Source organism: Hippocampus guttulatus, chromosome 2, assembly GCF_054856545.1.
Source record: "Hippocampus guttulatus isolate MCC_2025c chromosome 2, RoL_Hgut_1.0, whole genome shotgun sequence".
Lineage (NCBI taxonomy): Eukaryota > Metazoa > Chordata > Actinopteri > Syngnathiformes > Syngnathidae > Hippocampus > Hippocampus guttulatus.
In genome coordinates, this window is record NC_141262.1 from 33,561,429 (window position 1) to 33,577,006 (window position 15,578).

Consider the following 15,578-nt stretch of genomic DNA (forward strand, 5'->3'; position numbering starts at 1 on the left):
AAGAGCTACCCTACATTATTGTACTTTATTTATACGTAGACAAATAACTATGGACATTTTATATTTTTGAAGGGAACATATGGAAAACTTTTTGTATCAAAGTACTTGACTTTCTGGAGGCCCTCTTCAACTAACCATACGCACCAAGTCAAAACGTAAAATACACTTGATGCAGTGTTAGCAGTAGCACAGATTAGTGTTAGCTAACTTTGTTACCAACATTAAGTATTAATAATAATGTTTGCCTTACTTTTGGTGATGGACGGTATTATAAATTGGACTATAAGCAAGGTAAGCGCTTTGCTTACAATGAGTGTTGACTCAAAGTAACATTCGAAACGTATTATCGTTTTGTAAACGAGCCGCCCCATAATTTAACCACATCATTGCTGATTTAAAAGAAAAACAACTATTAATTGAACACAATAAGATTGACATACTTTATTTTGATTAAATTGAAAGGCAGATGGTCAAAACTTCCCATTGGTCCACGTTGAGTCGTACCGTAATACTCATAAAACGTCAATTCCGTGCAGTTATTATAATGCAGCCAAAACCTAAACACATTCAAATAGGACACCAGCCTATTTTTTGGATTGTAAATAATGGGTAGTGATTGTTTATCGAAGGTAATCAATCTAATGTAAGAGCCTCGTTGCACTTGTTTATTTGTTGTGGCGTCGAGTTACCGTAAAAGCCGGATGTGATGTGGCCGCCAGACAGCAAGCCAAAGATAAACACGTAGCCGAACAAGAGGGGCGAAACCCAGAAATAACAACGAAAGGCTGCTTTAAATTCTCGAAATGAAGTGATTATTGAGGACATATATACATTGGAAAACGAGGAAGCACTCGTCTTGCAAACAAGCATACATCGGTTAAGGTGAGTCCCGAAGAGCATTGACAGCTGTGATTACCGGCTAAGCTAGCTCTCGTTAGCTGACATTAGCTAACCATTTGATAAACTCCCTGCCGTTGCTGTTTGACGAGATAAATTAACGTTGCCTAACAACTAAAGATGTGATATTTCGCAGTTGCTTATTTTTTTAAATTATTTTACAATTGTATACCTAATCAAATTTTTACGAGTACCCAAATTGGTCGAAATGTTACGTGCCAAGTTAAACGAGTAAAGACCACAGCTCTACATTTTACTCAAATTTAGTCGTATAATTGGGTAAAAGATGAATTGGTTCACGTGAAACCCACAGAAAATGACAAAACATTTTAAGACCTTTCTAATGATATAATTTAAGTATGTTTTCCGCGTGACAAACGTTAACCAAGCTATGGCGTTTTCAAAGCGGTAAAATGCACACATTTCTGGCCGACGTATTCATGCAAAGTCTTTGGTTGTCGATATTTTAGTAATGACTATTTATGTAGAATCAGAATGCTTAATCTTTATCCATCATCAAAAGATTGCCATCACTGGGAAGCTTGCGAAACATAAATAGCCATTACATATAAATGATCTCAAGTCATTCCAGTCAGTCACAGCAAATAGATCTCAGCATAACAAAATCACCAATAAATCTTAAAATTGAAACACAAAAGAATCTGAAGGCCTCCTTCCAGAAAAGTAATCTAATGTAATAAATGTAATGTTGTAAAACACAACTAATATGGTATATATTGTTATTGGTGAGCATCATTTTATAATGGGCCCCATATAAAGTTTAAGAATGTAATAATAATTTGAAAAGAATTAGAAAACACTCCATGAATTGTTGAGGCATTTGGAGCTGATAGGTCTGTGAAGTCACGAAAATTATGAGCAGTCTTGGCAGGCCAGAAATGTCATGAGAGACTTTCCAAACTATGAGTCCACAAATATATTTCTGAACAATTTATTTCAAATGTGTTAGAAGCATAGAAAAATACGTAAGAAATACTGGTGCTTTTTATTTTTTTAGACAAGAGTAACGATGATTAGGGAAAATGCGTGTGCGCCAAAGTATACATTTTGTTTGAGAAATCTAGTGGCTTCTCAGTGAAATTTTCCATAAAGACAAATGACAGCCTACAAATGTGAAAATTCTATCTAAGTATTTATTAGTGATGGCAAGATGAAGCCCAAGGAGGCTTCGCACCAGTTCAGCCAATTGGTTCCACAATGGCAGCCCGTGATCGTGTAGTGGTTAATAACGGTGTGGTGTGGCCGCAACAACCCTGGTTCGAATTCTGGTCACAGCATGTGCAAAGACCAAACTTGTCTTCTGGGCGGCCCAGTGATCCAATGGTTAGCGCATCGACCTCACAGCGCAGAGGTACCAGGTTCAATTCCAGCTCCGGCCTCCCTGTGTGGAGTTTGCATGTTCTCCCCAGGTCTGCGTGGGTTTTCTCCGGGTACTCCGGTTTCCTCCCATATTACAAAAACATGCATGGCAAGCTGATTGAACACTCTAAATTGTCCCTAGGTGTGAGTGTGAGCGTGGATGGCTGTTTGTCTCTGTGTGCGCTGCGATTGGCTGGCAACCGGTTCAGGATGTCCCCCGCCTACTGCCTGAAGACGGCGGGGATAGGCTCCAGCACCCCCGCGATCCTGGTGGAGATAAGCGGATCGGATGCATGGTTCCACAATGGTTCATTTCTTGATGCTTCATGGTGCACATGAAGCACGAAACCACCTGCTGGCCATGTGTACAATTACAGGCAGCTGTAGTTTACCCACACAATATGTGATGCACTAATGCATAGATTGGCCCGGTAGTCCGGTGGTTAGCACGTCGACTTCACAATGCAGAGGTACCGGGTTCAATTCCAGCTCCGGCCTCCCAGTGTGGAGTTTGCATGTTCTCCCCGGGCCTGCGTGGGTTTTCTCCGGGTACTCCGGTTTCCTCCCACATTCCAAAAACATGCATGGCAGGCTGATTGAACACTCAAAATTGTCCCTCGGTGTGAGTGTGGGTGTGGATGGTTGTTCGTCTCTGTGTGCCCTGCGATTGGCTGGCAACCGATTCGGGGTGTCCCCTGCCGACTGCCCGAAGACAGCTGGGATAGGCTCCAGCACCTCCCGCAATCCTAGTGAGGATAAAGCGGTTCGGAAAATGAATGAATAATGCAAAGATGATTTTCGTCTCTCTTTTGACTCTTGGGCATGACGAATTGCAAAAACTGTATCACACACACACACACACACACACACACACACACACACACACACACACACACACACACACACACACACACACATACTTGAAGTCACTGAAGGCAAACCTGTCGAACATCGCGCAACATTCTGAAGCATTTCCCAAATTGGTCACGTGGTACACCAGCCAGGGAGGCTTCAAACTTCAAGCTTCATGGTTACTATTCCCCTTTCGCTGCAGGAGCTGTAGTTGAGTCCAACATGGTGCGAGCAACCCTGGTGACCATCACCAGTCTGGCACTGACTGGTGCTGTGGTGGCGCATGCTTACCTCCTCAAACACCAGTTTTACCCAACTGTTGTCTACCTCACCAAAAGCAGCCCCAGCATGGCGGTAAGGTTGTGCTCAAGTAAAGCACAGTATAAGGTCATTTCTCTGTGTTTGTAGTGACTTTGAAATTCATCAGCATTGACATTTTTTAATGTTGTTCTAGGTGTTGTACATTCAGGCCTTTGTGTTGGTGTTTCTTCTGGGAAAGTTCATGAGGAAAGTGTTTTTTGGACAGCTAAGAGCTGCAGAAATGGAGGTAATTTGGATATGTAAAGAACATAAAAGTTGATGTATCGTAGGTATTGTGGACAATTATGATTAAAAAAACTCACCCTTGTTCATATGCCAGATTTTGTTTTTAAAAAATAAGACCAATATGAATAATTTATAAACTTCTTCCAACATTAATATGTATTGTGTAAACCTGTCAAACTCAATGGGGGAAGAAAACAACATGGAATTTTGGAAGAGGGTAAGAAAAAAAAACAACCTCTGAACTTCATTTGGAGTTCATCAAAGCCACTTTAAATGGTGCCAGTTGTGCGCTGACTCAGTTTAAACAGGTGTTTGAAAGTGATTGGCTTGACGAGTGCACACTCGGCTCCCATTATCTCCCCTCTCAATGATTTCATTTTGTTCAATCAAGTTCAGATGTTCTAAACAATAATGTTTGCAATGTTTTGAAATATTTATCTTGGTGTCATTTTTCTTAGCTCACAAAGATGTAGCTTTTGCGCAGGGGTGTGTCGACATTTTCTATCCACATCGATGCCTTTGTCTCTTCCAACAGCATCTCATTGAGCGTTCCTGGTACGCAGTGACCGAGACGTGCCTGGCCTTCACTGTTTTCAGGGATGACTTTTCCCCACGCTTTGTTGCCCTCTTCACACTTCTGGTTTTCCTTAAGTGCTTCCACTGGTTGGCTGAAGACCGCGTGGACTTTGTAAGTGATCACAGAGAAATCTGAAATCTTGCACACACAATAGTGTGTGGCTAAGGCTGAACAAACACATTCAATCAATTTTGCTATGGAGTACAATGCAATTTTCAAATCACACAGGATGCAATTTGGAGACAAGTTAGCAACTCTTAACGTATTTAATCCCACCCATTTTCACTGGAGCAAACTGCCCAATCCTCACCGTTTTGCTGGATTTGCAAGGCCCCCAGATTATTTGGTTGTGATGCGATCTAAACATGCAGTCTACCAAAAGAAAGGAGACTCTCTTCTTTCAGCTGACCAAAAGTTTGTTCCTATCTTTTTCCGTTTTTGACCAATCATCCATCCATCCAACCATCCATCCATTTTCTGATGCGCTTTATCCTCACAAGAGTCGCGGGGCCTATTGCAGCCTATCCCAGCTCTCTTCGGGCATTAGGCGGGGGACACCCTGAACCGGTTGCCAGCCAATCGCAGGGCACACAGAGATGAACAACCATCCACGCTCATACTCACACCTCGGGACAATTTAGAGTGTTCCATTCACCTGCCCCGCCTGTTTTTGGAATGTGGGAGAAAATCGGAGTAACCCATCCACATAGGCTCGAGGAGAACATGCAAACTCCACACAGGAAGGCCGGAGCTGGAATCGAACCCGGTACCTCTGCACCGTGCGGTCGACGTGCTAACAATCAGCATAGAAAATCACAAAATGTCTACAAATGTCCAGTTTCTGAAGGAAAAAAGCTAAGAAAAATACCTTTGTGTACAAGTATGCATTTCAAGCATAATTTCAAGTATGGCACAATTATTTTTTGCTTTTGTGACATCTCAAACATCTAAATCAGACTTTCCTTCTACAAAACAACAAACATCACCACAAAAAGGGATTTTGACAGTGAAAATTGTATCTGCACACTATGAACAGAAGTGAAACAGTGAGTTCTCTGTGAGTGTGTGGATGTATCCCGGTATGTTTGCATGCGTAAATGCAGTGTACGTGTGCATGTGCGCATGCACATGTGTAGGGGACACATGTGCACCCTGCCATTAATGTGTATTTTTTTTTAATGTATTTTTGTGGGTGGGTGATATGAAATGAAGCAATTGGCCTGATGCAAAGGCACACCTGTTTTACACCACATTCTGGTTTCACTTCGCTTGTCTTTGCAAAGGTTTGCTGCGGTGTGGCTTTTGCGTGAGGCACACGATGTTGGTGCACGCGGAGCCTCTTTTGATGGCTGCTTCCTCCTTTTGTGCGGATGAAGCATGCTGCTTTCAGCAACTCCCTTCTCGTGTGATGCTTGGTTGGAGATTTTCTTCCCCAAAAGCAATAATCAAGGGTTAATTGTTTTGATTTGTACGTTGCTACTGTCTTTGAACGCACTGTCCTAACTCCACGTTACTCCACACACATCCATGCTACTCCCCTGCATTCCTTCACCTTTTACTTCTTCTCCAGCATGATCTTGGCTGATTGCTTACATCCGCTGCCACCTGCTCGACAGATTCTAAATGCTTTACAATGCAGACAAGCCTGATCCTGAGTCAAAGGCTGCGTCACACCTTTCTGCACACTATGACGCAAAAAAAAAAAGCCTCCAAAGAAAAACCGTAAAAATATGTCATGGGTATGTGGTTTTTCAGGACATAGTTGTATGTCACGGGGAATAAAAGAGTTGGGGAAAAAAAATCAAAAATTGGAAGAAAAAAAAGTCAAACACATTAAATGGCAATATTGGGGGGAGGGGGGGATTGCAATTTGATGCATCCATTTTCTAATCCGCTTATCCTCATGAGGGTCACGGGCGTGCTGGAGTCGATCCCTGCTGCCTTTGGGTAGTAGGCGGGGGACACCCTGAACTGGTTGCCAGCTAAGTGCAGCACCAAAATTGGATTAGTGTATTCTTCAACATCGTTCAGCCTCACAGTGGTTACATTACTGTCTTATTTAAGGTACCGCATTTCCTCATCGGGTGGCCCACGATACCTTTAGTGCTAGAAATATCAGATAAAATCATATTTCAGGTTATTTAGCTATCCTGCTATTTCCAATTGTGTTTGTCATCATTGGGGTTGCGGTTAAACTGGCGGCCATCCCAACAGGCTTTGGGTGCATTCAGTTCTTATCAGCTGATTATCAGTTCTTTTTTTCTAGTGGGGTCATATTGACATGTTTAGCAATTCGTGCTCTTGAATGCTTCGCTGCGGCATACAGCTTTAAGTTCAGCGTTGTAGATTCAATACCTGCTATACCTGGAGCAGTGATGATGTCCACCTTGACACAGGATGACATATTAGTCATAGCGAATGCAACCACGTACTTGCAGCGCAACATTCGTTCATTCATTCATTCATTTATTTATTTTGAGCAACCATCCTAGCAAGTGAAGCATGCTCTAATTGAGTGGAGGCCACTAATTTGGTAGTTATTGGTAAAAATCGATGACTGTACTTTGTAAACTAACAGCAGTTGGAATATGGAAATGACTGTTTCACAAATTCAGTTTAATTAAATTTTTTCTCTGCTAAATGTCTTAGATGGAACGAAGTCCAAACATATCCTGCCTCTTCCACTTTCGAGTGTTATGTAAGTACACACTCTGTCAGCTAAGATATGCTCTTTCAATTTCTCTGCTGCTTTTGTTTTATAATTTTCACTTCTCCTGTCTTAATTTTGAAACAAAAACAAAAACTTTTGCAAGTAGCAGTGTGGGTCCAGGTGCTCCAAGGCTACTCACACTGCAACTCAATTCAGATATTTTTTTTTTATTTTTTGCCCATATGCTACCAGCATTCTGTTAATTTTTTTCCCCTCTCTCATGCAGTGTGAGCAGTACAATTCAATTTTGTTTTCCAAGTCCGACCTGGGCCTCTTTTGTATGTGGATATCGGATACATATGCGATGTGTCTGCAGTATGAACTCTCCTGCGCACACATCCGGCCTATGTGTCATCAAAAAACCCAATATTTCCTCCCTGTGGGCAGGGGAGAGAGTGCTCGAGAAACTACAGACATCGTCCGTGCATCTACAAAGTTGTTATGGATAACAGTTGTTGTGCTAACATTTGACACCCAATTTAATCACACTTGAAACATGAAGCATAACGTGCAGATAGGAGGTCATAGTAGTACTGTAATTCAGCCACGCAAATGATTCATTTCTTACTCAAGTCAATGACGTGACATCATCCCGAGTAGACTTCTCCATAAATTGATCAAGGAGCGTTGCCTCTTATCGGCAAATTGTATATGGCCCCTCTCTCCTCACTAGTCTGGCAAGATGAGATGATAAAATGGGCCCCTACACGCGGGACCATGTTTACTTCTTTTTGGTGCACTTCCCTCGACGTCATGCTTTGTGGCATGCGTGTCTCATTAGAAGTCCTGTTTGTTTTGGTAAGGCGAACGAGTGCACCAAAAGATTGGATTTCACAAAACATCCAAATTGGGCATCACGCCCTACATTGTGATGGTAGCCAAAGTCAGAATGACTTTTCCTCACCTCCACTCCAACGCTGGATGCATTTCACTATCAAGCAGCTGTTTGTGTGGATATTTTGCAAATTCGATTCTCATTGCTAATGTTCTAGCTCTCATGGGGCTGCTGGGAGCTCTGGACTTCCTGTTTGTTTACCACGCCTGTCAAAGCATTATCACCCGGGGAGCCTCTGTGCAGCTTGTTTTTGGCTTTGAGGTTTGTCATCTTAGAATAACTAGTAGTAAATTTGATTTCGACATGATGTTCATTGCTACATTATGTATACGTAAATGTTTCCTCTCTCGTGCACTTCAGTACGCCATCCTGTTGACCATGGTATTGACTATGTTCATTAAGTACATCCTGCACACTGTGGATTTGCAAAGTGAGAATCCCTGGGACAACAAGGCCGTCTATATGCTCTACACAGAGCTCTTCACCGGTAACCATGTGCTTCTTGGATACTTAAAAGTTGGATGTTTTGTAAACTAATCATGTGCAATTGTCTGTTTGAGGTTTCATCAAAGTTCTCCTGTACGTTGCCTTTATGACCATTATGATGAAGGTTCACACGTTCCCACTGTTTGCCATCCGGCCCATGTATCTCGCTATGAGGTAAGGAGTCTCACATAAATTGAATGATACACTTTTTAAAAAACGTTGTTTATCCAGGTAAGGCCAACTGAGAACAGATTTTCCTTTGCGATGCCAATGTGGCTCTAGCAGAGTAAAACATAAAATTTTATGAGTTAAGAAATTACAATTCACTCTTCCAGCTTTGAGAATACAGTCATACCTCGGTTTTCGACCATAAGTCGTTCCAGAAGGCTGTTCGAAAAGCGATTTGTTCGAAATCCAAAACTATTTTATTAAATAAGCCCATGATTAGGGGCTAATGCACTGTGCAGAAATAACATAAAAGCAGTCAGATTTGCGTAAATCACAACAAACACATCTGCTCACAATGAACGCTATATAAGGAAGCGACACTTCCTCGTGTAAGGAAGATGAGAGGAGTCGAGTGGCGTATTCGGGTTTGGTCGAAAACCGGTTTTCGGTCGTAATCCGAGGCGTAAAAATCTCGAATTTTCTGGTCGAAAACCGATTTGGTCGAGAACAGAGACGTTCGAAAACAGGTTTGACTGTACTCAGTTTTGATTGCAACTGTAGTGCAGTGGTGCCTTAACATACGAGTGACCTGAGATACGAGCACTGTGTGATGACAGATGAGTTTGCCTCACATCACAACAAGCATTCGTTCCGCAGATGAAGACCAAATCCTTCAAAAAAAAAGCATTCAAACTGTTTAATTCCACTCCCAGTTGAAGTTTACAGTCAAACTCAACAGAAAGCTGAGAATTACATTACATGTTGTGTATTTAAAACAACCACATAACTTTGCCTTCAAATCCCAACAGTCACTAGCTTAATGCTAATGTGAAATGAGAAATGCCATAGACAGGCCGATGATCAGCATCTATGGGGCGCTGTATAACGCTTGAAGCAACCGTTATTTGAACACAAGTGGTCCAGTAATACGTAGACAGACAATATAACAATTCTTACAGGCATATCTTCTACCCACAATCTTGCTGCTGTAGACTGTAAATTTCCCCAGTGTGGGACAAATAAAGGATATCTTATCATATATATTCTTTATCCTTGGCCAAAAACAACATATAGGACTGCGGTTACGTAGTCACTTAGAGGAGTTGTGAAAGTCTTTGAGTGTGAATGACTATTATAATTTTGTTTAATCATGTTATTACTATTTTTAATACAATATTATAGTGTTCTTTTCCTTTCCAACATTACAAAATTGATGTTTTTTGGGGTGGGGGGGGTGGCTGGAATGGATGATTAGCATTTCCATTCATTTGAACAGGGAAGGTGATTTGTAATGCAAGTGTTTTGAATTACAAGCCTGGTCACGGAACAGATTAAACATTTGTTTTGCTAAATCTAAAATCCTCAGAACACCTTTAGTCTGATTGTAGTTTATTATTTCCACCACAAACTTTCTAACATTATTTACTAGGCATGTTTTACATATGTGTATTTTCCTTCGCCTTTCAGACATTTTAAGAAAGCTGTAACTGATGCTATAATGTCTCGGAGAGCCATCCGCAACATGAATACACTGTGAGTAATGCAAGACTTTTCTCATTGGCATTATTTAAAAAAATACTGCATGTGTAAGGTTTTGTGAACATTTGGGGGATTTTTTTGGGGGGGTGCTATGCAGAAGTTTAGTGTTTTTTTTGAATGTCAAAACAACGTGAGAATAACATGACGTGTGGTAGCCTGGTTTGGCGGTTAAAGATAATAGTGTCGAATTTACAGTTGATCAGACTCAACTAACTGCGAGAACACAAACCAGTTACTTGTCTTTGAACAAAATGGGATACGTTTGGACAAGCTTAATTATGATTGAGAACAAGTACAGTTGTCCTGGTTGGATTAAAAACTGAAGTTAGATTCAAGGATTCAATAAGGAAAGCAACATGGGGCAGTTTCACACCACAAGTCTTAATGCTCAATTAGAATTTTTTTGTGAAACCTGATTATTTGTGTGGGTGTAACAGTTCACACCACAGACAAAGCCCAATTCCAATGAAATTGGGACGTTATGTGAAACATAAATAAAAAGAAAATACAATGATTTGCAAATCATTTGCAACCTGTATTTAATTGAATACAAAATAGAGACAATGTCGTTAAAGTTCAAACTGATAGACGATTGTTTTGAGCAAATAACCATTAAGTTAGAATCTCCAAAAAAGATGGCACAGTGTCATGTTTACCACTGTGTTTCACACTTTTTCCTTTTACCAACACTCAAATGTTTGGGAACTGAGAACTTTAATTGATGAAGCTTTTTAGGTGGATTTTTTTTTCCCAGCCTTGCTTGATCATCTCTGTTGGCGTGTTTTATGCATTATAATATTGCAACACGTTTTAAATGCCGTGTCTGGACTGCAAACAGGTCGCTCTAGTACCCACACTCTTTTACTATGAAATCAAGCTGTTGTAACACAAGTAGAATGTGGTTTGGCATTGTCTTGCTGAAATCAGCAGGGGAGACCATGAAAAAGACAATGAATGGCAGCATATGTTTTTCCAAAAGCTGTGTGTACCTTTCAGCATTAGCGGTGCCTTCAAGGATGTGTTCATCCATCCATCCATTTTCCGATCCGCTTTATCCTCACAAGGGTCGCGGGGGGTGCTGGAGCCGATCCCAGCTGTCTTCGGGCAGTAGGCGGGGGACACCCTGAACCAATCGCAGAGCACACAGAGACGAACAAACATCCGCGCTCACACTCACACCAGGGAGTGCTACGCATGTTTTAGGAATGTGGGAGGAAACCGGAGTACCCAGAGAAAACCCACTCAGCCCCGGGGAGAACATGCAAACTCCACACAGGAAGGCCAGAGCCGGGATCGAACCCACGACCTCTGCACAGTCGATGCGCTAACCACTGGATCACCGGGTGTTAATCCCATTGGCATTGACACAGCCCCATACCATCACATATGCTGGCTTTTGAACTTTGCGTACACAACGTCAGGATTGTGCTTTTCCTATTTGAGGTCACGGCGTCCACAATTTCCAAAACCACTTTGAAATGTGGACTTGTCAGACCCCAGAAAACGTTTCCACTTTTCATCAGTCCATCTTGGATGATCCCAGGCCCAGAGAAGCCGGCAGCGTTTCTGGGTGTTGTTGATAAATGGTTTTTGCTTTGTATCGTAAAGTTTTAAGTTGCACCTAAGGATGTAGCGCCAAAATGTGTTGGCTGACATTGGTTGTCTGAAGCTCATGTGGTGATATCCTTTCTACATTGATGCCAGTTTTTGATGCACTGCCGCCTCAGGGATTGATGGTCACGGGCATTCAATGTTGCTTGGGGCTTATCTATCGAGCATCTCACATCTTCAGATGAGCGAAGCGATTAGACATACGTACTTCGCGGAAATGAGGTGAGGCTATTAAATCTCTGAAGATGTCTGACATCACGTCATTGCCGCGCATCCATGGATGGATGGATGAATTACAACAGTGACCACAAATGTCCACTTTATGCTTCATGTTTCAAGTTGGAATCATCCATCCATCCATTTTCCGAACCGCTTGATCCTCACTAGGGCCGCGGGGGGTGCTGGAGCCTATCCCAGCCGTCTTCGGGCAGTAGGCGGGGGACACCCCGAATCGGTTGCCAGCCAATCGCAGGGCACACAGAGACGAACAACCATCCACGCTCACACTCACACCTAGGGACAATTTAGAGCGTCCAATCAACCTGCCATGCATGTTTTTGGAATGCGGGAGGAAACCGGAGTACCCGGAGAAAACCCACGCAGGCCCGGGGAGAACATGCAAACTCCACACAGGGAGGCCCGAGCTGGAATTGAACCCAGTACCTCTGCACTGTGAAGTCGACGTGCTAACCACTGGACTACCGGGCCGCCCTGTTACTCAAACCAACTTGGCAGATTCACGGACAATCAAACAGTCAATCTCCCTCCCAAGTGCTCTCTCCCCCACCTGTGCAGAGCGCATCTTGGGCTTTCGGTAACGGCTAGGTCGGATATATGCAACCTGGCCATTCAAACTGCTGTTGCGTTGTGTCCAATCTAGGACCACTTATGAAAGTGGCCCAGGGCGGATTTGAAAAAAAAAATCTGAATTGAGACATTCAGACTGTCATAAAAGAAGATAAAATCGGATGAAATACATTTTTATTGAGATAGTGTTTTTATCTGTGAGTGTTTCCACAACAGATGCAGGTAACACCTGGGCGAAAAAAAAATACATCTAGAGTCTGCAGTCCCATGCATAAAATATTTTTATGCTCAACTCTACTGTTGAACACATGTTATGCTTTTTAACATCTTAACTGACATTTGAAATGTCAGAGGCCACGCACGAAAAAAGAATGGGCATGTTTTCTGAGAGCTCTTAGAATGTGTAGTCCAGTTGATTGGAAAAATATCAACAAAAAGAAATAAACAGCACAAAATCTAATGATGAATTCACATCCTCAACTTAAAAATACTTAGTCAACCTAACAGTCAATAGCACTGTTATGTAACTTACATACTGTACAGCACAAGCCAAAACAAAGACTCCATTCAATTTCCTTTTTGACTTTCTCCTTGGTCATCAGATACCCTGACGCTACTCCTGAAGATCTGCAGGCCTCTGACAACGTTTGTATAATCTGTCGGGAGGAAATGGTCACCGGAGCAAAGAAGCTACCTTGCAATCACATTTTCCACTCCAGGTAGGTCCTGTTGGAAAGAAAAAGACTTTAAACACACCGTGATTCTCATCAGAGCTGAACATGAAAATGAAAACACTTTATCCTAATTAATGAGTCAGTTTTTCCATAATCAGGCGCACGGTCAACGAGGTTATTGGTAACCAAAGCGTCTTTGTCTTTGCCTGCAGCTGCTTGCGTTCCTGGTTCCAGAGACAGCAGACCTGCCCCACCTGTCGCATGGACGTCCTGCGGGCGTCGAACAACAATCCGGCTCCAACCCCTGCCCAGGCTGCAGCCCCTGCTCCAGCAGCGCCTGCGCACGCTGCAGCTGCCCAGCCAGCCAATGGTGAGAGCAGTGAGAAGCAAAAATCCCGTCAACAACACTCCACTCAAATGTGTCATCAAATAGCTTAATCAGACAAAAAGTTGACCTCTAAGTGATACACGCATCCATTTTGGCTTGCAAATGTCCTGCAAGATATGTCGTGGCACCGCAGTTGGCGATTTTAATTTGGTGCTCTTTCTTTTCTAGTGGCTCCTGGCATGTTGCCTGGCTTCCCACCCGGCCTGTTTCCCTTTTGGGGTCCATTTCCCGGCATGCCTCCTCCAGCCGCGGCAGCTCCCGGTGCTGCCGTCGCGCCACAGGGCAACACTGAGGCGGCGCAGGCAGCCGGTAGGTCACATGACGCCAAGTAGCCAAATCGACAGTCAAGGTGAAGTGAGTTTGCAGAGCTGCTGAGTCTGAATCCTGGTTTTCATCAGGTACCGGCCAGTCCACCTCATCCAGCGCGGACTCTGCTACGGCTGCTGCTCCGGGCTCTGCCGTGCCGGGATTCCCCTTCTCCATTCCCCCTCCTCCCTTCCCAACTACACCGTGGCTGCCTATGCCACCGCCACCACCTCCTTTCAGTAAGCTTTAGGCGTATTTGCACTTTACCCTGCCTCAGAAGCGGAGGATGAATGACCCAAAACTGGATTTAGACCATAATATCCATTGAAGCGCTTCACAAACTGATCTCTCCCTCCTTCACTTTCAGTGTCGTCGATGCCTCCTCCTCCTCCGTCTCTGTCGCAGCTGTCAGAGGAGGAGCTGAGGGAGCTGGAGGCTGAAGGCCGACGAGGCTTGGAGGCCAGGCTGCAGTGTCTGCAAAACATCCACACTCTGCTGGATGCCGCCATGCTCAACATCCACCATTACCTCAGCACGGTCGCCACGCTCACGTAAGTAAACTTCCTATTCTGACTTTTCAGGGCACTCTTCCTTTCCTTGTAATTTCAGCACAAAAATTTGAAAATAGAAAGACAGCAGGTGATGCTGCCACCAGCTGATTTTTTTTCCTTTTTCTCTTCTGTAGTCCTCCGAGACCTGTCAGCAGCACAGAAGAAGCCAGTGGGACAATCCGCTCTGCTTCCTTCTCCACTGCTGGTGCGAGCACAGAAAAGCCAAGTCAGGAGAAATCCTCCTCCCCCAAATGTAAGAACTTCCACTCTTTGAAATTGTGGAGTTCAAATTTATCTATCTATATTCATCTTGTTTTAATCACTCTTGATGTGCTTCTTTGTGAGCAAGTGAGCAGAGCTCCAGTCCAAACCGTCGAATCCGCTTCTACTTCCGCCACTTGGGATGGTGAGACAAGAAACAATGCAGATGAAGGATCAGAGGACGAGGATGGTGAACCGAATGCCGCTGAGCTGAGGCGCCGGCGACTTCGCAAACTGGAAACGGCATCGCTTTCACCCGCAGACGATTGAGGCGACTGCGGACCAACAGGAGCTCTAAATGTGGATCATCTGTTGGTCCCCCTCTTAGTCCTTCACCTTTTTCACCAATTTGAGTCGGGACTCAAGCTGCGGGGATAATTTGCACTCCTGTGTCAAAATGATAGCGTGGTTTTTTTTTTCTTCCTTCTGTTTCACTAAACACTTAATAGTGGAAAGGGGACTGCAGGCACTTGTAATTTGAGAGGAAATTGGAATGGGTTTGTGTTTAGTGATACACTGTTTGGATTAGTATTTGGTAGTGTGGGTGTCATTGGGCTCAGTGCCTGCCCATTCTTTTTTTTTTTTTTTTTTTTTCCTTAACCAACTGGGTTCGGTTGAAAGCATGTTGCTTATTACACTGCGCAGTGATCTTATCTGATCCAAAAAGGAAGGTTAACATTTTCTCTCCCCTTTACAAATCAGCACTCTTTGTGTCCTGGTTTTTTCAATGTTACAGGTACTGTAACAAATTTATTTGAATGTGTACATACTGTATAAAGAGTTTTATCAGGGTGATCTGTACATAAAGGAGAATAAACTGCTACTTTTTCTTTCAGGCCATGTTGAAAATTCATTCTTGGAAGATTATCAATAAAATGAGTGTGAAAAAGTGTTAACCGTTTGGGCATCGTGTTTGGGCAGGTTTAAATTGTAGTTAGTTTCCCCGAGCCATCATGATGTGATTTTCATAAATGTATAATCTCCTCATTG

The 15,578-nt window shown here is 43.1% G+C and overlaps 1 protein-coding gene across 1 annotated transcript; it reads left to right on the forward strand.

Moving 5' to 3' along the window:
- The first annotated feature begins 709 nt into the window (after positions 1-709).
- syvn1 (synovial apoptosis inhibitor 1, synoviolin) lies at positions 710-15,480 on the forward strand. The gene is made up of 16 exons (XM_086105787.1): positions 710-882; positions 3,332-3,483; positions 3,584-3,676; positions 4,211-4,363; positions 6,902-6,950; positions 7,955-8,058; positions 8,158-8,284; positions 8,358-8,457; positions 9,919-9,984; positions 13,011-13,127; positions 13,295-13,452; positions 13,639-13,779; positions 13,869-14,015; positions 14,144-14,327; positions 14,462-14,580; positions 14,677-15,480. The coding sequence occupies exons 2-16, from the start codon at positions 3,352-3,354 to the stop codon at positions 14,856-14,858; spliced, it is 1,872 nt and encodes a 623-aa protein (XP_085961913.1). The 5' UTR covers positions 710-882; positions 3,332-3,351; the 3' UTR covers positions 14,859-15,480.
- Positions 15,481-15,578: the final 98 nt, after the last annotated feature.